The 26,177-nt window shown below is 38.9% G+C and overlaps 1 protein-coding gene across 3 annotated transcripts in view; it reads right to left on the bottom strand.

Annotated features, from left to right (window-relative positions):
* The window catches only part of LOC122808962 (sodium- and chloride-dependent GABA transporter 2-like), a 1,071,132-nt gene that overhangs the window by 179,510 nt on the left and 865,445 nt on the right, over positions 1-26,177 (bottom strand). For all 3 annotated transcript variants that reach the window (XM_044080126.1, XM_044080127.1, XM_044080128.1), the window contains one exon: positions 1,150-1,252. In XM_044080126.1, coding sequence (XP_043936061.1) covers positions 1,150-1,252 — 103 coding nt within the window. The remainder of the gene's footprint in view (positions 1-1,149; positions 1,253-26,177) is intronic.

Here is a 26,177-nt window from a genome sequence, read left to right as displayed (position 1 = left end):
AATAACACTTACCTCACCAGTCCATTCCTCTTATCTCAATTGCCCACACAAATCACAACACCAGAAATATGGCCAAAAAGTATGTGGTTGGCCACAGCCGGCATTATTGTAAAAATTGTAATATTTATCTCACAGCAGAATTCTCATCTTTGTCCAAATACTGCAGAACATTTGTGATTTTGTCTCATAGTTTTAACATCTGTCTGTTATAATTTTCTTTCTGGAAAATTGCTTACCTTTACAGTCAGTCAGTAAAGTCAGGCATTACAGAGTCAAATTTCTTGCTGTAAAAAAACATTTATTCAGGCTGCTTTGCACCTTCATTTGCACATTGGTAAGGTCTCTACTCCCATGACCTTGCAATGTTTAAGCTTAATATGCCACAACTTGAACATTTCTCCAAAATTAAAGAATGAAAGAAAGAAACAGGAAAAGATCACTCCTACAAGCACAGTGCCCTCAGTGGCCACCTAGATGGCCTGTGAGAAATGACAGCTCTGGATATATCTCAGATGTGAGCTTGCTTCAGTGTTTGGTTATGATCTTTAAACTTATTTAACAGATAGATCATCTACAAATAAAAATAAATAAATAACATTTATAGTGCTTGCTAGAAGAGGTAGAACATACACTTCAATAAAAAATGCAGACACCAAAGGAAGCAATATTGTGTCGAGCCCTTAACGAACTGCAAATGCTACATGATGCAACATAGCATTTGTTTTTAATAACATTGTCAGCTTTAGTATTAAAGGTCAGTACTGAGTAGCCTTTAACTGAACGAGGCCCATTTGAAACACTATTTAAATTAGAACAGAGCAGAGTAAAAGCCTAAGAAGGGTACTGTGATCTAGTGGTTCAGAGACCGAAAAACAGAAGAGCTATACAGTGCCATGTTCAAACTACTCTTCACTTGCTGATGAAGAATGCATAAGTCAGACTGCCATTTGAATATCCAGACTTCATTTACCCCTACATATCCCAGACATTTAAGAAATGCATGTATTTAATGGTAAATAAGATGCCAGGTATAAATATCATGGAAAGACAGCATACAAATCCACTGAATCGAGTTATTTCTTTCATTTTGTACCTGTTCATTCAAGTCAACATCACTATCAGATTGATGATGTAAGGGGTAGTACTCACCATACACATAAGCAATGCAGACGCTTTGAAACACAGCCACAAACAGAAGGCACGATCCACTAGCAGCATAGTAATCAAACAGCTGAAAAACGTACATTCCACCCTGAATGAAAAAGCAGGAAATAATAAGTGGCAGATTATATGTGCCACAGTCATAAATTAGTCTGAAGCAGCATATAGCATTTCCAAGCAGATACGGTCTTGTTTTAAATGCATACACTTTTAAATGGTGGTAAGTAGCTATGTTAAGACAAATTATGGCCTGCCTTAATTCAGTATTTTAATATGTATCTTTACTACCTATTACTACATGGTAGAGATAGGCATACCAACCATACCTCTCAAATAATATCTGTGGGATACCTACAGTTAGCATATTTCATTACTTAACTCCTTTATAAGTATCTGATAACTATTACTGACAGTCACAGGAAAGTTATGAGAACTTAGAACATTCTTTGTTAAACAGTTTTATGTAACTTAAATGAATAATGCTTAAAGATACACTCTAAGAAAAATGTATTAATTCTGATTTACGCTGTCTTGTCTACATTTATTCTGTACGATAAATGACTGCTACATTTTCTTAGGTGCTACCTAAATTATTTTGTTGCTGCTGTTGTTTTGTGCTTTTTGTCACCACTGCTCATCAGCACCCACAGGCAGCACCACTAGGTTGTTTGTCCAGTCTCCGCCATGAACATCAAACTGCTTAAGTGTAGCCTAAGCATGTATCCCCCTCAAGATAGGCATACTCATCATCTTTGTTCCATCAAGTGACTGAACCACTCTTCCCACTTGAATCATCTAGGTCATACCAGGGCTTTACCCCTCTATGCCACCAACATAGGCTTAATGCAGTACTTAAGTTAAGGAACACCGTGTTCAGCATTTAATAAATAAACCGATAGATCATCTACAAAAAATAACATTTATAGTGCTTGCTATCTGAGGTAGAAAATGCAGTTGTTAAATGCTTAAATGCCAGTGAAAGGAGTTATAATTCACAAATGTATGACTGTGTCTAATAATGCAACAAGTTAAGGTAACGACTGCCTCAATGAATGAATACATGAATGAAAAAACATGAATCATGCATTAAGTCACAAAATTATTTATTATTACTAAAACAGACAGGCCACTAAATGTAGTGACTCTGCCTTAGGTCACAAATGAATAAACTATAAACAGTAAAACATTCACAACTGTATACAAATTGAAAGAACACCAGTGAGGAAATGCTTTTGTTAATTGATGCAAATTTTGGTAGTGGGTCTCAATTTTAATAATGGTTTGACAGAAAAATTCAAACCTGGCATGCATCCAATTTTTTCCATCTACAATAGATTAGTAAAATCGACACCTAATGAATATCAATGGACACTCCTCAATAGCCGGAACTTGAATTATAATTTGTGCTGTGTACCCATAAAATGTTTATAAAAAGCATTTAAAATTGGCAAAAGTACTTTGTGAAGGGAGATGAATATGTCTGTCTTTTACAAGAATCACAGGCCTAAAACAGAAGCCCTATGCTGACTGTCTAAAAAAAACTCCAGTTATACTCTGTCGCATATCGTCTACTCAGAGGCGATCCCTGCTTAACATAAAAGGCCATGTCAAACCCAGAGCTGTTGGACATGCTACACTTAAAGAAATCCCAATCCCTCCGAGCCACACACTCCAGGGTTCTAAACTTTGTCATCACGATGAACAAAACATACTGGATTGATAGGTTCCTGACCCAGAGAATCCTCAGACTCTGAAATTACCTACTTACATTCTATGAACACCTTAACTGCCTAGGATTTCATTGCCCCATAAAGCAAACCTCCACACCAATACTTGCAGTCTCTCATAGCCATACATACATACCCTGCACACCAAACTACCTACCAGAAAATATCATAGATTGGCTCACATCAAATATTATAGTCCAGGAGCTAGGAAATTCCAGAACCTAATATGTAAACATCTAAAACTTACACTGATAATACAAGTCCACTCCTTAATAGATGGTGATATACACCCAAGTCCCGGCCCAATTTCTACCATAACCACAGAGCCCCACACCCCAACTCCTGCTAACACACAATTGCTCACCAGACCCCCTAACTCACTCCTGATAGCCCATCTCAATATTTGGATCACTTCTGTGTCTCTGCTCAACAGTTGCACAGGAAAATAACTTTCTTGGGTGGCGTAAGCCAGGGAACCTTGTTGGCTAGGCTTACATAGACCCTTGGGCCGATAGCCTACTACCTGCCTATGAAGCTATGAACCTATGGAGCATAAATAATAAAGTTGTCCACCTACATGCTCTCATGGATGTACATTCATTTGACATCCTATGTCTCACTGAAACATGGCTCAAGCCAGCAACACAAGACAATGAGATTATTCCACCCGGATACAATATCCTGAGACTAGACTGTAAAGCTAAGAAGGGTGGGGGAGTAGCTATTTTATATAAATCTGGATTACAGGTGACCTCTATAGACTCTAAACCATCTCTAACTAGTAATGCTGAAATCCTTATTTCCAAGATTCATCTTAACAAATGTAAATCCATCTATATCATCTGTGTTTATCTTCCCCCAGGCAATAACTCTAACACCCTAGCGGATATCCTTAGCTGGCTTTCCACTAACTACCCCCAAGAAACCATAGTACTCGGTGACTTTAATATTAACTGGAGGAGCTGTACCTCTGAACAGCCTTCTACTCATATTAACCTATATTGTTTTACTCAAACCATTACATCCCCCATAAGGACCAATAAACTTAATAACAAGGAAAGCACCTTAGACTAGATTCTTAAAAATAGCCACCACCAAACTTACAAAGTAGGGACCCTCCCCAAAGATATAAGCAACCATTCACTCACCTTCATAATCAGATAAAAGAGTGATATTCCAAACTCAATCACCTATAGGACAATAAGGATCATCAAATATTTTAATTCAGACATCTTCCAAAATGAACTTAAGGCATGTGATTGGTCACCCCTGAAACACCTACATCTACAGGAAGCAGTAAAATACTTTACTTCTAAATTCTTAGCCATTTTAGACTACCATGCACCAACATGTACAATTAGAACTAGGATTAAACCTGCCCCATGGCTCTCAAAAGCAACCAAACAAATAATCCTCCTTAGAAATAAAGTCTGGGCCAATTGATGTACTACTAAAAGCCCTGAAGATCAATTAAAGTTTAGACAGCTAAGAAATTATACAAAAAAGCCATACTGTTGGATAAAAGAAACTTCTACTTTCAACTCCAACAAACCCACCAAAACAAACCACAACAATTCTGGTCAGGCATTAATAAACTCTTACACCCAGGTCGTTCTGTTATACCTAACCCTTTAGGCTTTGATCACAATAGTCCCAAGCAAATAGCCAATACCATTAACACTTTCTTCACAGAGACCATTCAATCTCTTGCTAATCAGCTACCCCCTGGCACCTCATCTCCAGCTACCTCTATCTCTAACTTACCCCCATCATTTCACTTTCACCCTGTTCCTACGTCCCTTGTCTGCACCCTTATTCAAAAACTTAAACCAACCACTCTCTCTGCAGATCTATTTATTTATTTTATTTATTTTACATTTCTTGACCGGGCTAGTCCAGCTGGATATATGTTCATTTTCAGTAGAGGCCCAGGGAGAAAAGCTCCAAGACAGATACAAACAGACAATAAGTAATTGTTACAAAAAAAAAACAAGAAGTAGATATAGAAGATATTATATACATTTAACAGTAAATAATATAAAACTATATACAAAGTTTAGAGCAAGATAATATAAATATGCTAGTGGCTAAAAATAGTATCCAGGTTCTTACTAGATGCTTACTATTGCACTACAGAAGATTAAATTAGTGGAGAGAGAACCAGGTAGAAAAGATATTCGTAGCATTAATGATAGGTTAGTCAGAGTTGGTACAAGGGCACAGCCAGTATGTTTTGAGGAAGGTTTTAAGTTTTTGTTTGAAGAGTGGAAAGGAAGGAAGGGAAGTAAGTTTAATAGGTAGAAGGTTCCAGTTTTTCCCAGTTGTGTTAGAGAATAGAGAGTCCCCAGCCATGTTGTGAGACTTGTTGATGTTAACTAGGAGTTTATTTGAAGAACGCAAGGCATTAAGATTTTTGTAGGGAGGTATGAGGTCTGAGAGTATTGGAGTATTGTTTGGCTGGTAAAGGACCTTATGGGCAAATTGTAAGTTGGTTGAGTTGAAGCTGGTTTTGAAGTTCAAGCCATCTGAGTTGCTTGAGATTCTGACAGTGATGGGTTTTGAAGGGTTTACCAGTGGCAAATCTGGCAATATTATGATGAGGTAGCAAGTTTGAGAAGATTATTTTTGGATAGGTTAGTGTATGTTGGTGAGGCATAGAGTAGAGTAGAGATTAGATGGGAGTGGGCAATGGTAGTTCTTGCTATTGGAGTAAGGAAGGGTTTGACTCTGTACAGGGAGCCCATTTTTCTGTTAACTGATTTTATAGTGTTGTTAATGTAGGTGTCGAAGTTAAGGTTGTTGTCTATTGTAATACCAAGGAGTTTGGTGGTAGAGTCTGGGTATATGAGGGTACCATTGCTAGAAATGACTGAGAAATCTATTGGTGTGGACCTACAAGTAGGAGTAAAGAGCAGGAGCTTTGTTTTTTTGGGATTCAGTAGAAGGCAGCACTTTAAGAACCACGTCTCAACTATGCTAAATACTTTCTGGGTTTGGCATTGCAGTTCAGAAGCAGATTTAGCTGTGCAGATTAATGTAAAGTCATCTGCATATTGTATACAGTTGCATTGGGAACAGCCAAGTAGAGATCATTAATAAAGATTAAAAATAAGAGAGGACCTAGAATGGAGCCCTGGGGGATGCCCAGTGTGACTGGCAGGTGGGATGATAGATTATTTTCCCAGAGCACTGCTTGTTGCCTATTGCTCAGGTAGGAAGTAAACCACTTTACAGATTGAGTATCCAGGGAAAGTGATTTGAGAATGTTGATAAGCAATGTGTGGTTTACCATATCAAAAGCCTTTGAAAGATCAATAAATAGTGCTGAAGAGAGTACATTGTTATTGCGGTTTCTATTAATGGTGTATGTAAAGGATAGGAGGGCAGTGGTGGTACTATGGAATGGCCTAAAGCCATGTTGGTCCTTAGCTAGTATGTTGTGTTGAGTTAGATGGCCTATTAGCTGATGGTGAATGCATTTTTCCATTATTTTTGCTAATGGGGATAGAAGGGCTATGGGTCTATAGTTCATAGGTTCATAGGTTCATACTAGGCTATCTGCCCTAAGGCATTTATAAGCCTAGCCCAAAGTTTTGTGGCTTACGCCACCCCTTATGTTAAAGAATAGTGCCCATTAGTTTGTTTTGCCTCTGATAATAAGCCCTTGCAAGCCTTGAACCCAGGACCCTGTATACCATAGTCACAGCCATTTACCACTAAGCCATCTGAACTGTAAATAAATTCCCACTGTCAGTCTCAAATCCAGGACCTTGGTAACACTAGTCTGTATGACCTACCACTAAGCTATGACTCTCATAGAATGAATATTCATTGGAGTTGCCACCTTTGTGTAGGGGGATAATGTGTGAGACTTTCCAACTAGTAGGGATATATCCTTTAATGGTTCTGTTTATCAGGATGGATACAGGATAAGCAACTGCTTTGGCTGCTTTCTGCAGGTATTCAGCTGGGATTTGGTCAGCGGAAGGGGTACAAGGCTTCAGTTTTGCTAGGAGTTTGAAAATAAAGTTAGTAGATATAGGTTGTAATAGGAAGGTAGGAAGAGTGCTTGTTATGGGGGTGGGAATGCTAGAGGTGTCATGAGATAGCTGACTGGCTAGAGTTTGGATGGCATCTGTGAAGAAGGAGTTAAAGTCATTAGCAGTTTGGATGGGAGTCTCATGGTTCGCTCCTATTGGTGTTGGTGTACTGGAGTGTCCTGGATATAGGAGTCTATTGATATTTGCCTAGAATCTTTGAGGGTTATTTTGGTGTGTTTGCTGTATTTTGTAGTAAAATGTTTTTTGTCTAAGAGTATGGCTTTTATAGTAGCATTTCTTATTTGTCTAAATGTCTATTGAGTAGATGAGCTTTTGGTAGTTCGCCACCTAGTCCAGGCTTTATTTCTTAGTAGGATTTTTTGCCTGGTATCTTTGGTGAGTCATGGGGCTGGTTTTGACCTAATTCTTATATTATGTATAGGTGCATGTTGGTCTAGGATAGTTAAGAATTTAAAGTTAAAGTACTGGACAGCCTCTTCTAATGGGAGGGTTTTTAGACAAGTCCAGTTACAGGCACTAAGTTCACTACCCTCTACTACCTGCAGAATACCTGCAAAAAGCTGTAAAATCCATAGCCTATCCCATTTCCATCCTGATTAATAGAACTATTACTGAAGGAACTATCCCATCAATCTGGCAAATGTCACATATTATCCCCCTGCATAAAGGTGGTAACTCCAACGAATTATCGAACTATAGACCTATAGCTATATTATCTCCTCTGAGAAAAATCATGGAGAAATACATTCACAGACAACTGTTAAACTACCTAATAGAAAACAACTTACTAGCTAACTGCCAACATGGTTTTAGGCCATTTTATAGCACCACCTCTGCCCTCTTATCCTTCACTCACTGTATTAACAAAAATCGCAATAATGACACTCTATCCTCAGCCCTCTTTATTGATCTTTCGAAAGCCTTCGATATAGTTAACCACCAATTACTCATAAACATGCTCAAAAACCTGTCACTAGATGCACTGGCTATACAATGGTTCCAATCCTACTTAAACAACAGAAAGCAGGCTGTACTATGGGAGAACAACTTATCTACCTATCTCCCAATTGCCCTTGGTGTCCCTCAAGACTCCATATTAGGCCCTCTCCTATTTTCTATTTTTATAAATGACCTACATTCTGTAATACCTCAAGCTACCTGTATCCAATACACAGATGATTCCACGTTAATATGCTCAGCACTTCTCCATCAGACCTACAGACCCTAATAAAAACTGTGTTTAATACAGTCGAGAAATGGCTTCTACACCGATGCCTCATCATGAACCTCAAAAAAACAAAACTGCTACTATTCACTCCCATCCGTAGGGCCTCCCCACTTAACTTTACTGTTATATCAAGCAATGGTACTATCATATCTCCTGATCCTACTACAACACTTCTTGGGGTACTAATTGATAATAACCTTAACTTTGATTCCCATATTAACAGTACTATAAAAACAATCAACAAAAAATTAGGATCCCTCTATAGGATCAAACCTTTTCTGACCCCACTAGCCAGGGCTACTATTGCCCAGACCCACTTAATCTCTAACCTTCTCTATGCCTCCCCTATACACATGACACATCCATATAGTGTAAAAAGGAAATAATGTTTGTCATTTCATCATCATCAACACCTTTTTCACATTTTCTACATGGCTCAGGGTATTGAGTCAACTATTGCCATCTCTTTGGATTCAATGCCACTCTCCTACCTTCTTCAAAAGTTATGTGTGACTGTTGCAGGTCATCTCTCACACAATCAGTCCATCTCTTTGCTGGGTGCCCTCATTTCCCCTTGCCTTCTTCCTGTTTGTCCCAAATCTTCTTTACCAGATCTTCTGTTTTTCTGCATATGTGTTCAAACCACCATAATCTGTTCTCTTTGACCTTCTCTGCAATTGGGCTTACTTGGGCTTCTGCACTGATCTCCTCATTTCTTCATCTGTCCCATAGTGTGCATCCTACCACTCATCTCAGGCATTTCATCTCCATCGCATCAAGCTTTCTCAACTGCTCTGCATTCATTGCATGGGTTTCTGTACCATACAGAAGCACCTGTTGCACCATTGTTTTATACAGCTTACTTTTCAGTTTGTTTGGCATTTTTCTGTCACACTGTATATTGCCTATACTCAGTTTCATCCTGTGTGACTTCAGGTTTGAGTTCCATTGCCCTATCATTTGTTGACATTCTTGTTCAATGTCTGCTTGTAATGCTTAACTGTCTAAATACAGTAGCTTTGTTGATCTTCCCCATCCAAACTGCTTGCTAACGTAGTCCATCACCGGTATGAACAGCAGTGATGTCATAGTTGAACCCTGATGTATAACCACTGTAAGCCCAAATACTGTTTGTACTTGTGTCATTGGCTCCTTAGTCACATTCTACACTAATCCTACCCATGATTCTGGACTACGAACTATCACAGAACTGTCCAAATCATCTGTCTTGAGATCTTGTCATATATTTTCTCTAAGTTTAGGAATGCCCAGTTGGACCCTTTCCTCATCTCTATCTTCTCAACTATCTGTCTCATTGCAAACATTGGGTCAGTTGTGCTGCACCCTGATCTGAATCTGAACTGCTCATCTCCCATCTAACTTTCTACTACTCTGTATATTCGTGTAGCAATCACCCTCCCCAGCACTTTCATGCTATGTGACAGAAGTTTGATATCTCTATACTGCCCACAGTTATGAATGTTCTCTTTGTTTTTGTACACTGGCATGAGAATGATTGTTTTCCAGTCATCTGGGATAGCCCTTAGTCTCCACACTGCTGTGATTACCTCTTGGAGACATTTGTCCTTTAACTCACCCAACATCTTAATCATATCTGCAGTGACCTTAAACTGAGCCCGTTGCTTTCCCTGACTTCATTTTCCCTAATACTGTTCTTACTTCTTCTAGGGTGGGCTCTTCTGCTTGTGAGTCCTGGCAGTACAGCTTCTGTGAGGTTTTCTTCATTCAGAAGCTGCTGGAAGTACTCCAGTGTATATGCTTAGAGTATGTGCTTTACATCATCGCATGACTTTAGAAACTGAATTTTTTTGAAATTATATAATAAGTACATATGACTGCAGTCATTAAACTGTATCTAAGATTATTATGGCTAGAAAAATTAGTAAAAATTATTTAAAACAAAAATGAAGACATTATGTATATTCTTCACATGTTCAATAGTTATCAAATGTAAACTTCTTTTCAGTTTTGCCAACATACAGGGCTGACAAAAAATTCATACTGCAATATAATAATACCTTTCATTCTACAACCAAATTCTGAATTACTGTACTATTTCTTTACTATTCTGGAAATCAAACTGGATATAGTGTGTTCATTGCAAAGTTCCATTTTAACCAAAAGTAAGTGATAACAGGAAACTGCCTTAGATTTGGGGGTATCCAGAAAAATTTAGTACATAACACTAAGAGAAACAGCATGAGGAGTGATGAGGCACAGGAAGGAGGTAATTCAGTGACACCAGCAGTACCGTCCTGGTAAGGGGTAAACCACACAGTATACATGATTTAAAAATGGCTGTGTAATGTCAGGCAAATGAGGCTGTCCATGCAAATGAATCTCACTACAAATGTAAACAATGAAACGAAGCATGGCAGAGGAATTTAGAGGAGTATAAAGCTGGCACTATAGGCCACTCTGAATGTTGGGAATCGCTGGTGATCACAGTTGATCTGTAATAATATGAACAATAAGTGTTAGCTGTTGCTTTCAGCACCAATGTCTGCAACATTATACCTAAGATAAAACATGCACAAATAGCTCAATGCGTGTAGTGCCACAATAAAGGCAATTTGAAATTTAGCACTTTCTTCCACTTTATTTTAACACGTGAACTTCTTCAGAAAAAGACAAGTGCCCTCCCAAACTCTTGTCTTTTAAATAAATTATACAGGAAATGATGTCAAAACACTTCCATGTGGATGATTATAATTACATTTGAATATCTTGAAAATTATATCATACCAATAAATTTTCTTAACATTGAATACACAAAAAAATAAAAATGAATATATATATATATAAAAAAATTGTGTATAAAAACTATACCTTACATACATATATTTACAATATAATATGATGATGTAAAACACTATTAGTTACTACACTAAATCTATGTGACAATATATGTTATATTCAATGACTGCATAAAAAAACATAGAAAAAATGTATAATTTGAATAAAACAGTACATTTGAAGTAACCAAATTACCAGAAAAAAATATATGTCAATTATAAACATATATAATGTAATATGAAACTATATTGGTTGAAAACACATTTTTAACCTATCCAATATACACTATCCAACTTCTTACACATAAATCATACCTAGTAATAAAAACCTAAAACTAGCAACCAATAGGTCAGATAATTAAACATTACAGATATATCCAAGGAGAAACTATTCTAGTGGAACATCTAATAAATCATAACATGGGAAATTGTGAACACAAATAAATTGTGTCCACCAAAAAACCATATTAGATTACTAGTCAATAACGTCTCAAATTGTATACATGTAAAAATCATTTGTATATCAAAAAACATTTTATGTTGATAACTTCATTGAGACCTGGTAATTGATCAGCCCCCAATAATAATTGCCAAAGGGCTTCCTTCTGTTCCAGTCTGTTATTAACATCTCCCACAAATGTGCCTTTGTCTGTATAATCCAAGATAAAAAATTCAAACTTTTTAAATTCTCTGCATATTAGAGCATGTCTTGCTAGAGCATTGTTTTTATCCTTATTCTTTATTGCCAGGACATGTTCGTATATCCTGCGTTTCAAAACTCTAACAGTTTTGCCTACATAATAGCATTCGCAAGACACACAGGAGGCTAAATATACGACATGATCACTGTGACAATTAAAATATTTTCATGCCCAAAAAGTTCTTTTTATGTGCTTTAAAGTGACAAAAGACGTGTTGCTTATAAATCTACATTGTCTGCAATTATTACAGGCAAAGGTACCCTTTTTAGTAGTTACCTCTCTAGCCTTAACTTGTGATGACAAATCTACTTTTTCCAAGATCTTTTTAATATTATTGACTGCTTTATAAGTAAATTTTGGTCTCATTCCCAGACAGCCTACTAGGTCTTTGTTACCCAGAATTATTCTCCAGTTTTTTCTCTATAATGTTCTTAATCTCCCATAGTTCATTCACTATAGGGAGTGGAAATGCTGTATAGAACATATTCAAATCCTGTTCATTTTTGTTTAGAATCTGACTTTCTTGTTGTACAATTCTTGGTGTTTCTATTAGTATATCAGTGGCTAACAAAATTGGTTTTGCTACACCCTCCCTTAGTTTTGTTACTTCCTTCTCCAACTTTTTAACCCAATTGATATTATAACCCCTCACAACAAACATCTTCCTCAGGACAACTAATTCGTCTCGGTAGACGTTGTCCTCTGTAGTCAATCTACTTAGCCTTATCATCTGCCCCTTCACAACACTCTTTTTCATGTGTTGGGGATGAAGGCTGTCTTTGTGTAAGTATTGGTTTGTAAAACATGATTTCCTATAAATCTTACTTGAAATCATACCATTAGTGTGGTTTATGTATAGGTGCAGATCTAAAAAATTGATTTCTCTACCAAAATTTCCCAATTTAAAATATAGGAAATTCGTAGTATTGTTCAAGTCAGAAATCATTTCATTAAACTCATGTTTCTCACCTTTCCATAGGAAAAACAAATCATCTATGTACCTGACATACATTTGAACCTTCTCAAAACTAGGATGACTTTTCAAGAACCTCTGTTCCCAATTTGCCATTACTATATTGGCAAAGGCCGGGGCTACTCTAGCCCCCATCGCTACTCCTGATGTTTGTTTGTAAAACACATTATTGAATTTAAAAAAGTTATTGTCAAGTACAATTTCCATAAGGGAACATAAAGTATTGACCTTATCACCGCTCATCTCTCTGTTATGTACTAAGTAATCTCTCATATATTCTATCCCTTCTACCTGGTCGATAGAAGTATATAGACTTCTGACATCCCGCAAAGTTCATCTCTTCTTGTACTGTTTGAACTTTGCCTAAAATTTCCAAAAGTTGCCAGGAGTCCCTGAGAAAATATTCCACTTTTTGTGCTTCAGGATTCAAAATGCTATCAAGCCAGATAGAAATATTTTCAGTTTTCGAATTTTTGGCCGATACTATTGGCCTAAAAGTAAGGTCTTCTAAGCCATATTGTAATTTAGGTATACCAAAAAATTGAGCCATTTTTGGATGTTCTACAAGAAGAAAATCATAATCATTCTTCTCAATTTCGCCCTGACAGAACATGTCAAATAAAAGAACATCTATTTTCCTAAAACTAATTTTCACAAATTCTGTAGTGACTTTACAATAGTTGACAGTATCTTTTAACATATCTATTATTCCTCTATTATAGTCTTTAGTATTCATAACAATGATCTTTCCCCCTTTGTCTGCTTTCATTATTCTAACTTCAGGGTTGTGTGATAACTCTTTTAATGCGTTGTTTTCAGTTACGCTTAAATTGTTGAATTCACTAAAGTCTGGAATTTCTTTAAATTCTTTTTCACACAAACTCTGGAAAACTTGCAGTGTGTTGATTAAGGGGGGATTGAATGTACTAGGCCTAGTTGGTAGATTTCTCTTGAGTGTACTGTTGTCAGTGATGTCTTTCAGAATATATTTCAAATTTAGTTTACGTAAAAATAACCTGAAATCAACCAACAACCTACTTACTAACACCCTATTAGATGGAATAAAGGTGAAACCTTTAGTTAGTACACTATATAAGTCTTCAGACAAAAACATATCACTTAAATTAATTACATTCAATGTATAGTCATTGTCTTCAGTAGATGGAATCACCACCTCCTTTTGTTTTTGCCTTTCATTTTCCCTTTCTGTTGTGTGGAATTGTTCCACTTTGTAGTCCTTTTCTCTTGTACCCTTTGTTGGTGAAAAGGGACATTTGACTGGCGATGTTGCTGGCTTGCGACCTCAGCATAACTCGAATTAGTCTCAGCCCCTACATTTGCAACAACATTAGTCAAATTGGCATCAATGTCAGTATGTAATTGTTGTCCCTTGTCTCTTACAACCTCCGGATCCAAATCTGGGTTCGGAGGATTGCCCACAACGGACTCGTCATTGGACTGTCTGAGCCCATCTGATATACTGTTCATAATTTCTGAAACATTAGAAGTGTTAAGAGGAAAAACCTCGATAGTCTTATGGGAATCCACAGTACTTATGTAAGCTTCGTTGGAACCATAAGTCCTGATATCCCTTGTAAGCTTATGTTGTTTTCTTAGAACAATAGTGGCCCGGTGTTTATCTGCCTTGGCCTCTATACCATTGTAAATAGATGACAATTCTTGAAAACAGCCGTGTTTTTTAATGGATTCATCCAAATCCTTAATTCCTAGTTTGACTCTGTTGATTTCACCTTCATCATGTTTAACTAGTATGCCCATCATAGCTAAGCCAGCATCATTATAAACTTTGATAATTGTATTACATAAACTGTCACCAGGTTCCACACAATTAGGGAACTTTGCAGTCCGTAGACCCTGTGGAACAATACCACACTGGATACACTCGTTTAAGTATTGTATTTCTAGATCAAGTGTAACATACTTAAACACCAGTCTTTCCAAATCAAAAATTAACTTTTTACAAGACTTTGATCAAGAACTTTTGCATACTATCACGAAGATAGTATATAAGTGTCTTCAGGACAATTCTAATGATATTAAGTGAGACAGCAGTGAAGGGGTTACAAGGAGAGAACCGAACAGCGTCTTGCGTCATTTACAAGTGCCAGTTGCCAATTTTGTCATGGCAAACATGAGTAACATGAACGGGAATGAAGATACGAGAGTGGTATCTAGTAACAATGTTTGGGGTTACATCTGCAAAGAGAACAAGAACCCATTTAAGGATCTAAGGAATAGCGTCACTAACCAGACAACAAGTGAGTACAACACCAATATCAACAACTTAAAGTCTTGTGGGATATGGTTTTCTTTAGGTGGAGCATGCCCATCCATTCCTGGTTGGACATGGCCTTGTATGTCAGGCAGAGATCACCTCTAAGTAGGTGGTATGCAACCGAGTACAGCTGGAGTTTCTTCAGTCGAGCTGCATAGGGCATCTGCTTGAGGCCAATGATCCTCTTGGTGAGGTACTTCTGTGGTCTTTCCATTTGTTGCAGGTGTCTTGTAAGGTACATCCCAAATGGGGCATTGTACTCTATGATGGGTCTGATGAGTGATGCATAGATGGGCCCAATGACCTCTTTCGATCTAGATGCAAACCCTTTTGTGATTAGGTGGGCCACATAGAAGGATTTTCTAACCACTTTGGCAATGTGATTATCAAAGGAGAGGTTACTATCTACTTGGGTCCCCAGATCCCTTATTACATCTTCCATATTTAGGGGGCTACCACCTATGTGGTAGTTTGTGGGTACTTTGTTTTTTCCAAAGGGGATGACTATGCACTTTTTGGCATTTAGCTTTAGGCCATGGTTTTGACACCAGGTATCTGTCTCAGTGAGACCCTTTTGAAGGATGTCTGTGTCAGCCGGAGAGTCAATTATAGCCCCTAGTTTGCAGTCGTCTGTGAACTTGGTCAGCCATAGTCCTCCTGTGCTTGCCTGTACCTCTGAGAAGTATATGCTGAACAGGAGGGGTCCTAGGACTGAGCCCTGGGGAATGCCACTTGTAACCGGTTTAGAGTCAGACCTAGGTCCCGCAACTCTTACCATGTGGGTTCTGTCTGTGAGCCAGTTTGCAACCCATCTCTTGATGTAGGGGTTTATGTTCCGGCTGGTGAGCTTGTCTGTAATACCTGAGTGGGAGTGGTGTTGAAGGCCTTTGCAAGGTCTAGGTAGGCTGTGTGGACCACTTTTCTCTCGTCTATAGCCTTAGTAACTGTCTCAAAGAAGTCCACCAGGTTTAGGAGGCATGATCTGCCCTTAACAAAGCCGAACTCAGTAGGGACCAGTGTTTGGAGGTTTCCAATGTCTCTGTTAATGAGATCCATGATGATGCACTCCATAGCTTTGCAGACCAAGCTAGTCAGGCTTATAGGGTGATAGTTCCCAGGGTCCATTGTGGCTCCACCTTTGTGGAGTGGAATAACCGTTGCTGTGCGCCAGTCTGTGGGCATGTAGCCTGTGGAGAGGCTGAGTTTAAACAGTGTGTTTAGGTGAGTGGTTAGTTCATCTTTGAGCTTGTGTAGGACGCAGCCTGGGACACCATCCGGTCCCACTGATGCTGTGTTTTGGCTTTGGAGAGGGCTGTTTTAACCCAAGTGTTTGTGATTTCAGGGGCACTACATTCTTCTGGTATAGTTATGGGCCCTTTTGGGGGTCAGAAGGGGGTGAAGTTTCCACTGAACCTGTCTGCCAGGATGTTGGCTATATCAGTCGGTTCAGTGTATTTTGTGACATTCTGCACTAACTCTGAGCAGAACTGAGAATTGCCTTTTAGATTCTTGACATAGCTAAAAAATGCCTTGTGGTTATCTTTGGAGTCCATGGCAATTTTTCTTTCGAAGCTAGCCTTGGATGATTTTATGAGGGAACGTAGTTTCTTGCTGATACTGATCAGGGATGTCTTCCATTCTTGGGATTTTACTCTTTTCTGTACTAGTTTCCTCCTTCTATTGTATAGCTTGTTTATGACAGGGGTCCACCAGACTGGTTTCCTTTTCTTGGAGGAGTGAGTCTTGGTTTTGTTTGGGATAGCACGATCCATGCATTCTTGTAGGTGCCCATAGAGTGCATTAGTAAAGGATTTTGCAGCTTGGACAGTGTTATCCTCTAGCATGGGGGATTTGAAACTTTCCACCTCGGTCTTAAGTAACGTGAAGTTTACTTCTGAAGTTTTTCACAGTGGTTTCTTTGACCGGGGGTGGTGGCGAAATGTGGATATCCAGAGTGATTAGTTTATGGTCAGATCTAACCAGAGAAGGGTTGACCTCCGGTGTGGAACACTGGTCTCCCATGTTGGTGATGACCAGGTCCAATATGTTGTCACCACTGGTGGGAGTGTTGACCAGTTGATCCAGGGTGTTTGAGTTTATAAATTCTAGGAAATGTTGGGCAAGGGAGTTTGTACTTGAGTAGTTCTCCCAGTTAATGTTTGGGTAATTGAAATCACCCAATATTAGGGTGTTTGGTAAGACCTTTATGTTTCCCAGTGTTTCCAGGAATGCAGAGTGGGGGTCCTGAGACATGGTGGGTGATCTGTAGCAAGCTATAATTTGAATAGCAGTTTTGCCCATTATTAGTTGCACGTGGATGATCTCTGAAGCATCGTGCTGTGCCACTAACCTAGAGGTGTGGGTATCCTTGATGAATATGGATACTCCCCCACCTTTTGTATTTCAGTCCGGGTTTTGTAGCCGAAATGTATGGTATGAGTTGTAGCCTGGTAGTGCTGGGGTGCTCTCTGGAGCCTTAAACCAGGTTTCTGTTACTGCACTTATATCGATTTTCTCCATACTGAGGAGTGCCTTGTGTGCGTGCATTTTGAGGTTTAGACTTCTGGCATTGAGTAGCATTACCCTCAGTTTTTTGTTACTTGTGCTATTTACGGTGGTGGGTTTGTCTTTTGAGCCTTGCCTAAAAAAGGCACTATGGGGATAGCAAAAGCCTTGCCAGAATGTAAAAGTCTAATAGTGACAGGTGCAAGCCATCTCTACTGAAGCAGCATGGCTTGTCAAGCATGTCATCCCATTGTCATTGTATTTGAAAGATATAGGTAAGGCCTCCGGTGTTAGCACTGTTGACAATGCCATTGTGTCATCTGACCAAGCCATGTGCACATTGCCATCATTGTCAGCCACCGATGACCTGCTGACATCAGGCATGTGCTGTCCTCTCATGCTGGACTCTCCATCAGTGGAAGCTGTGAAAGCATAAAGATAACATATTTGAGGCAGTAGTAAATCATATGCCTCGGACCTCCAGCATATGGCACATATACTTGTACTTGACACAATCTGGATTGCAGGATGCTGCTACCCCAGTTCAGGCATACCTGGGAAAGAGTTATGCACAGATGTTTCAGTGAATATGTCCCTTCACATGCAGTTTACTGTACAAAGTGGGTATGTACGTGCTATTACTAACATGGGGCATCCCCTACTGTCACTTGGGAAGTTAACTCCAGCCCAGCTACAACATTCAAGCCACCAACAGGTATGAAAGTCCACTCACCTTCTTCATTCAGGGATACCAGCAACTCTTCCACATCTGTGAGATGCTTCAGTGTGAGTAGTCCACCTTCTATAGTGGTCATGTTGCTGGAAATGTCCTATACTTTTTTTAAACACCTTTATTAAATTTCACTTGACCTTGGCTTACAATACCATATGAGTTACTGGTACATTTTACTGCATCTGTACTACCCATAGCACCAATGTCCTGCACCACTTCCTGCAACACCTAGTCTCAGAATGCCTTGCCTGTTTTATCATTGTCCAAGATGTACATGCTATGCGTGTGTGCCTAGGACTTGCAGTAACACCTCAGTCTCATGGGAAGTGAATTTTTTTCAGCCATTGCCTCTCTTATGGGTCCATGACAACAGATGTCCACCTGTGGGTTACAAATGCTGGTCAGCACGTGTAGGCTATACATGCACATGTGTGTTTATCTGCATGCGTGCGTGTAGTTGTGTGACTCTTTGTACATGCGCACACATAATGTTTGTGTGTGTGTGTGTGTGTGTGTGTGTGTGTGTGTGTGTGTGTGTGTGTGTGTGTGTGTGTGTGTGTGTGTGGGAGTGTATGTGTGTGTGCATGTACATGTGTGTATGTCTGCAAACATGCACATGACTATCTATGACAAACTCATACGTGCATACAGTACCCCCTTTCCCTATTTGGTGGCACATACCTGCCACTGTAATGCTCTGACCATTCTCCCCCTGTCCTATACCAACAGCAGTGATGGGTATGTTATCACTTGTCAGAATCCTGCATCACTTTGTTTACTGCTTGTATAGCTGGACACATCCTGTACTTCCCCAATCCTCTGTATGCATAGCTATACCATGACCTATGCACAGCTGTAATTGTGTCCTCTGAACCATGTCCTGTTTTCAGTATGATAAGGCCACAGTGTGCCCTCCTTCACAGCCAGTCATGTAACTGTTATGCCCTTCTAACCATGTTCCCCCGACACAATATCCACCTTCACCCCACCTCCCCACCCCTCACTCCCCCACAGCTAGGCATGTAAATGTCATGCCCTTATGCTGTGTTCTGTAACCCATATTTACTGGTTTCTTGCTGTCTCTGCTTCTGAAATCCACTATGAGTGCTCAGTAGTGCACAGGTACATTATTTATTTATTTAACATTGTTTGCAAGGAAAGTCCGACCGAGATAAAATCCTTTTTCAGTGCAGGCCCAAGGAAAAAAGTTCCACATTTAACACCAGTTTTGACATATACATAAAAATACAGTTAAATTATATCAGAAGGAATATAAGATATAGGTGTGTACATACATGAAAGAAAAAACTTCACAATAGCTTGCATAAACATCATTTAGAAACAGAGCAGATGCATAGCTTGCGTAGGTATATACAGAGTTGAACATTCATTAGAAATAGACACAGGCTTGTTTATAGCAAACAGAAATATAACATTGCAAAAGATGCTATAATATTACCTTAAATTTCTAGTAATTAAAATAATGAGAAGAAGAGGCAGCTTGATTGTGGAAACATTAGAATAGGGAAGGTAGTTAATAATGAAATATAATATGTTAGTAGTACAGCAACTGTGAAAGTATTGTTACATTTAAGATTGAGAAGAATAGTACTTAGGAAAGTGAGAATGATTGGGGCTACATGGATTGTTATAAAGCACATTAGTTTTCAACAGATGTGGAGAGAGAGTGAGGAAACTGTGGCAGAGGTAGCTACAGTGAGATGGTGATTGATCTAATTAATTAATTAATTTCTTGTTGTTTCTATCTTAGGTCCCTAGTTTATATAGTATGAGTATTGAAACTCATTTCCTTGGTAGTTGAGCATCAAACCATTTGATATATTTCTTTCTGAGCCTTTACTCATCATTTTTGACTGCCCCTTTTCAGTTTTATGTTTCATCATCTGCATTATATACATAAAAATCTTTGTCAACTTGAATTTTACATGGACGCAGCCGTTTCTTTTTTGTGAACATTATCACTTTACAGCTGTTATTGTCCATATCATTATTACTTAGTTAGCTGTCGTGGTACTATTGCTTGACCATTATTGACAGCCAAAAATTTTTTCATTTTTATATTTTTTGGTCCCTCTGAACATGGATTTATCCAATCTTATTTCAGGACTGGTGGCTGACAGGGAGGATTTAGGGGCCTTTGGTCTGAGCCCTAATCCAAATGGGAATGTAGATCAGATGGGGAATAGCAATCCTGATACAACAAGCCAAAAACTTATTGATGACCTGAATAGGCAACTAAGGGCGTTACGGGCCAATGTTTGGCATAGTAAGCTTTTTAAGGCGTACCAAGCAGCGAACATAACCCCAAGGGGGTTAAGGATACGAACTATCCCACATGTGAGTAATGCAGATGATGAACTGACCACTCAGTGGTCAAAAATACAACATGAAGCCACAATGTCTTTTGTGGTTCAACTTTATAAATTCCATAATCGAGCTATAGACAAGGGGCTGTCTGAGATTATGACTTTGGCAGACAAATTGAAAGGTTATGAACACGAGCCTTCTTTTGAAAGCAAGCTTAACAGAGTAGCCCAAGATTTGAAAAAGTTTGATGCTGAATTACAGTCACGTAAGATGAAAAAATTTAATAGGGACCAAGAGGATTATTCCCGGGGTAACCCTTTTTCTTTTCAATCTAAGCATGTGAGATTTAACAATCTCCCCACTCCAGACAGGAAAAGGAAAAGACCTAGATCCATATTGAGGAAAAGTAATCACAATAGCATTTCATCTTTTGATGACACATCATCAGGGACTGACAATGAATCCCTGGCAGCAACAGGATCACCATCACCCAAAAGAAGCTCGGGGGTTGCCCCTTTAGGAGCACATACAGATGGGGTGGGCGCAAACACAAGAAAAATACACAATGTACAGGGACTATTGGAGTTGGCGTTAGGGACTTAAACCAAAGTACTGTCAACAACATTTTAAATCTATCTGACCATGTTTTGTCTGATGTACATGTCAAGATATTGAATAAAGGCTTAAATTTCATTCCTGGTGCTATTATTTCTGAGGATGTATTTGCACAAGACTTGTCTAAATTTTGTAGATTAATCAATCTTAAAATGTTTTTTGGTGATTCTGGTCTTGACTATGATAAGAGGAAATTCATATACCATCAATCCAATTTTTCTCCACCTATGAATACTGTGGTTCACCAGTTTCAAAACAGTGTTCTTAAGGATATTCATTTTCAAAGTTCGGATATGGCACTGAAATATAACAATATCACTTTCAGTGAGAAACAAGCCATTCTGGAACTTCAGGAAAATAAACAAATTGTGATAACCACAGCAGACAAGGGTGGTGCTGTAGTCGTACAGAATTGGGTTGATTATGATAGGGAGGCCCGTAGGCAGTTGTCTGATACCAGATACTATACCCATATGTTTTTAGACCCTGTACATAGATTTACAAAATGTATTGAACGTTTCCTCAAGGATGCTCTTGATAGGGGTGTAATTTCTAATGACACTTTACACCAACTAACAATTAAGGACTGCAATTCACAATACATTTATTTTCTTCCAAAAATACACAAAAATGTTACACATCCACCGGGCAGACCTATAGTGTCTGGTAGAAAGTATTTAACTGAACCCTTATCCCTGTTCTTGACTAAGCATCTCAAACCTTTGTTACGATTTATTCGTTCCAGGTTAAATGATACAACAAGTTTCTTACAAATTATATCCGACACCCAATTGGAAGAAGATTGGCTCCTTTGCACGCTTGATGTATGTGCCTTATACACCAATATCCCACATCAAGCTGGTCTTCAGGCTTTGGCATATTGGTTGGACCATGCAGGATTATATGGTTCCACATTCAACACATTTTTGGTTGACATGGCAAGATATGTCCTCACTTGCAATGTTTTTTATTATAAGGATGAATGTTTCTGGCAAACTAAGGGTACAGCTATGGGGGCTTCCTTTGCCCCCATATATGCTGACCTTTTTATGGCTTATGTCGAAACCAAGTTAATTTATGATGCTGAAAGAAACATCTTCCTTTCAGATATGGACATTTGGAGGAGATACCTTGACGATATATGGCTTGTGTGGAGGGGAACCGAGTCTAGTTTGTTCACTTTTGTACAATATCTGAACAATAATGAGTGGGGTTTAGGTTTCACAGAACAACATGACACCCACAGAATAATTTTTTTGGATGTCTCTATATGGAAACTTTCGGATGGTACACTAGAGACAGAGACATATAGGAAGTTCCCACAATATAATTCATTATTACATGCTGCAAGTTATCATGCTCCACACATAGCCAGAAATATTCCAAAGTCCCAATTTATTAGAACAAAAAGGATATGTTCACAACATTCAACATACTGCAAGAATCAAGATGATCTCACACGTAGATTCAAACAAAGAGGTTATAAGGAGGGCACTATAGCAATTGCCAAAGGTCAGGTTCAAGATATGGAACGCAGTGAGTTGTTGATGTATAGGGATAAGACTCACTACAACTTATGGACGCAATACCAATGGTCTAGTTAAGATTGTACAGCGACACTGGAATATCTTGCAGAGTGATCCAGAAGTTGCTAGGATTATACCTGACAAATGCATGTTTTCATACAGAAATGGCAAAAGTTTGAAATCTTATTTTAATCATTACAAAACTGGAGATAAGAGGTTCAGAGACAAAATTCAAACTACTATTTCTGGGCATAGTCTGTACGGTTGTTTTCCATGTGGCCATTGTGTAAATTGTAAATATATATGCATTACCAAGGAATTTTCCAGCAGAAACTGTTCAAAGGTCTTTGATATAAACATTTTTGGCAATTGCAGCAGTGATTGGGCCATTTATATGGCCACATGTAAATGTGGGGCATTCTACATTGGACAAACCTCAAGGTGCATCAGGTTACGAATTTCAGAACATTATAGCAATATCAAACAGAAAAAGATGACTAATGCTCTGTACAAACACCAGTTGACACATCCATCTGCAATATTTTTGTTTACAATTATTGATGTAATTCAGGGTGATCGGAGAAACAAAGCTGGTTGGCATGATATTTTAAATAGTAGAGAAAAAAAGTGGATCATTAAGTTAGGTGGGCTTTTCTCCCCAGGACTCAATGAATATTTATAATTATTCCACCAATGAGATTCCATGTTTGCATATTTAAACAGCTTGTAAATGTTATTAGTCTTGAATACACTGATGAAGGCTGTGTAATTTACCAGCCAAAACCGGTATGTTTGTACTTGCTGTGATGCTTTAAATTTAATACAAGTATTTTTCATCACCATTTGCTGGCTCCAAGTCTTGTTTTTTGATCTAATTAGAGACAAGAGATTGAGTCTTGTAACTTAGAGCCTGTGACTGATATTATTTATATAAACAAAGTTATATCTTTGGTCTGATGGAGAAAACGGGGTAAGTAGATAAAAAAAAACAAGTATTTGAAGAAAAGGTAGCAGTTGTGGCCAAAAGATTATTCTAGCCAGGAGCTGAGCAGCAGCAGAGACAATTTTTGCTTAGATGCTGTTTTAGTAGCAGCTTGAAGATATGTGCCTTGACTGTCTGTTTTATTTGCAGTGGTACAGAGTTCTAGTTTTTACTGACTTGATGGGAGTATCAAGAATCCCCAGATGAGTTGCTTGTTTTGGACGTGGAAAGGAAATATTTGCTTTTTAATTGTAGCAGTTGCTGTTGTGTCTTTCAGCTTTTCCCGGTTAGGGGTCGCCACAGCGGAACTCCGGTCCACTAATGATTGGCAGTAGATTTTTACGTGCCAAGTTGCCAGCCCTGACACGCAACCTTCAACGAAGGTACACCCATTCATGCATGTCTCCACACAGAAAATGCTCTAGCTGAGAATTGAGCGGGACAACGTCTTACTGTGAGGCGACAACGCTACCGCAGCACCACCTAGAACTGAAATGTGGTTGGAGCATATTTTTCAATTATAGGATTTTTCTCAGGAAAATTAAGTTGTAGACTATCTTGAGTTGTGAGTATGTAAAGTAGTGGGGGGTCTGGTCAATTTAAATCTCTAAGGGCTATGCAGTGGCAGGTTTTTAGTGGAATATTTGCTGTAAATTTGGCTATTTTATTGAAACATACATCCAGCTTAGGTTTAAGGCTAGGATTGAGATTTGTAAAGATAGGGGATGTATATAGAATGGATGGAAGCTGGCAGGCAGTGGCTATGGATTTTCTTCTGCCTTCAGTATACCTATAACAAAGTGCAAAATAATTTTCAATGAAATCCTGATTTCTGCCTTGCTCGTCTTAATGCAGTCTCCTACAGTATGGCAAACATGCTCTATATCACTCTAAAATGAGCCTTAAAGCTAGGCAGGTATGCTAATGAGGGAACTTAGCAAAATTGTCTCTGAATCAGTACATTGTGCTGTCACACCCAAACAGCACTAGCCTTTTTGTCCTTGCTTATCCTGGTGCTAACAAGACATTTCTACACTATTTTTGCGCACAGAGATTGTTACGCTCATAGAGTTATGATTCTGTACTTCAGATACTTTCAAAACTGCACCACTGCTGATATAAGAAGCATATGATATGATGTGCTAAAGTGCAGCCATATGAATGGGGCTAATATAGTGCTCTTCAAGTAGGCTACTTGCAAGGACATGGCCTCCTCACATGGTAGATGCAACAGGGATCCTGCCTGGTATGAGAGGGACAGAGATCAGAATTTATTTCCTCCACAGGTATTTTCAAGAGGGCTAAGACATTATGATGACCTTTTATATAAAGTACCAGCTTGCCAGGACAGTGGCTGATGCCATTGGCATCACCTATCCTGGTGTGTAGTGTAGGCACAGATATAGCAAACTGCAGTGGTACCACTGTAACCTGCTTCACAAGTGGAAGGCAAAAGTTAGAATTTACATACTGAATCTTTTTTTTCTTCCTACCGTGTCTTTCTTTCCTTCCTTGTCTTTTCTTAGTGTCAGTGGTCAGCTAAGTTCCTCCTACTCTGTTTTATAGCCAGCAGCCGAGAAGCACAAAATTTGCAGGGAAGCCTTCCTAAATAGGGCTAAACCTTTCTCTAGGCAGTTGGATATGCGTACTATATTAGTTCCTGTAATTTGCAATTGCATTTCTATTTTAACATGAATGTGTCAAATATGTTCGATTTTAGTCAGTTTCTTATGTTTTTCTTATCATTCTATAGAACTATCTGGCATAGATGCAGAAGAGCAGCAACATTAGCAAGCACATGGATCTGCACTAGTTAATATATTTAGTGCTGCGTCACCAGAAGTCACCAGGTCTCTTTCTCAGCAGTGGATTAGATGTCATCCTGCTGAAGGTGAGCTGGAGGCCTCATTGGTGGTCCCATTGCCACCTAAGAGGAGGAAGTAGAAGCTGCATTTCTGTGACTGGCCTGCTGCTGCCCCCACCATCCCACCCCCTCCACTCATCTGATATCAGTTGTAGAGGCTAGTTGCATCCAATGTGCAATGGGATTTGGATTTCTACCTATGACCTGTGTAGCTTCTCCTGGTACTGCTGTTGGAGTTACATGGATGTCTGCGCCCTACCATTCAACCTTCAGAATCAGAGCCTGCCCATGAAATCAACCATGGAAGTGACTGAGGTCTGGGTGGGCTACCCTCCTGTCTGGCATGTCCCATCTATCTTTTCCTATTCCCATAACCAGGTGTTCTCTTCCCTTATATAGCATTCTTCAAATCTTGTTTGTAATCCAACCCTCCCCATCACCACCCTCGGTATGCCCATGTTCCTCCAGTGTTATCTGCACCTTGCGTCCATGTCTGCATTTTATGTTTTTTAACTGCCCCTACTATCTTCCCTATTCCCACTATCCACCCTCCAGAAGCCTCCCATTACCTTCTTCTTCCAATTCATATATATAAATGGGTACCTGCCCCACAAATAAAAATGCCCTTCTTCCCCCATCTGTTATTGCTTATAGTTACTCT

This window comes from Protopterus annectens, chromosome 8.part0, assembly GCF_019279795.1.
Source record: "Protopterus annectens isolate FY-2018-M chromosome 8.part0, PAN1.0, whole genome shotgun sequence".
NCBI lineage: Eukaryota > Metazoa > Chordata > Ceratodontiformes > Protopteridae > Protopterus > Protopterus annectens.
This window is presented reverse-complemented; position numbering and strand designations above follow the sequence as displayed.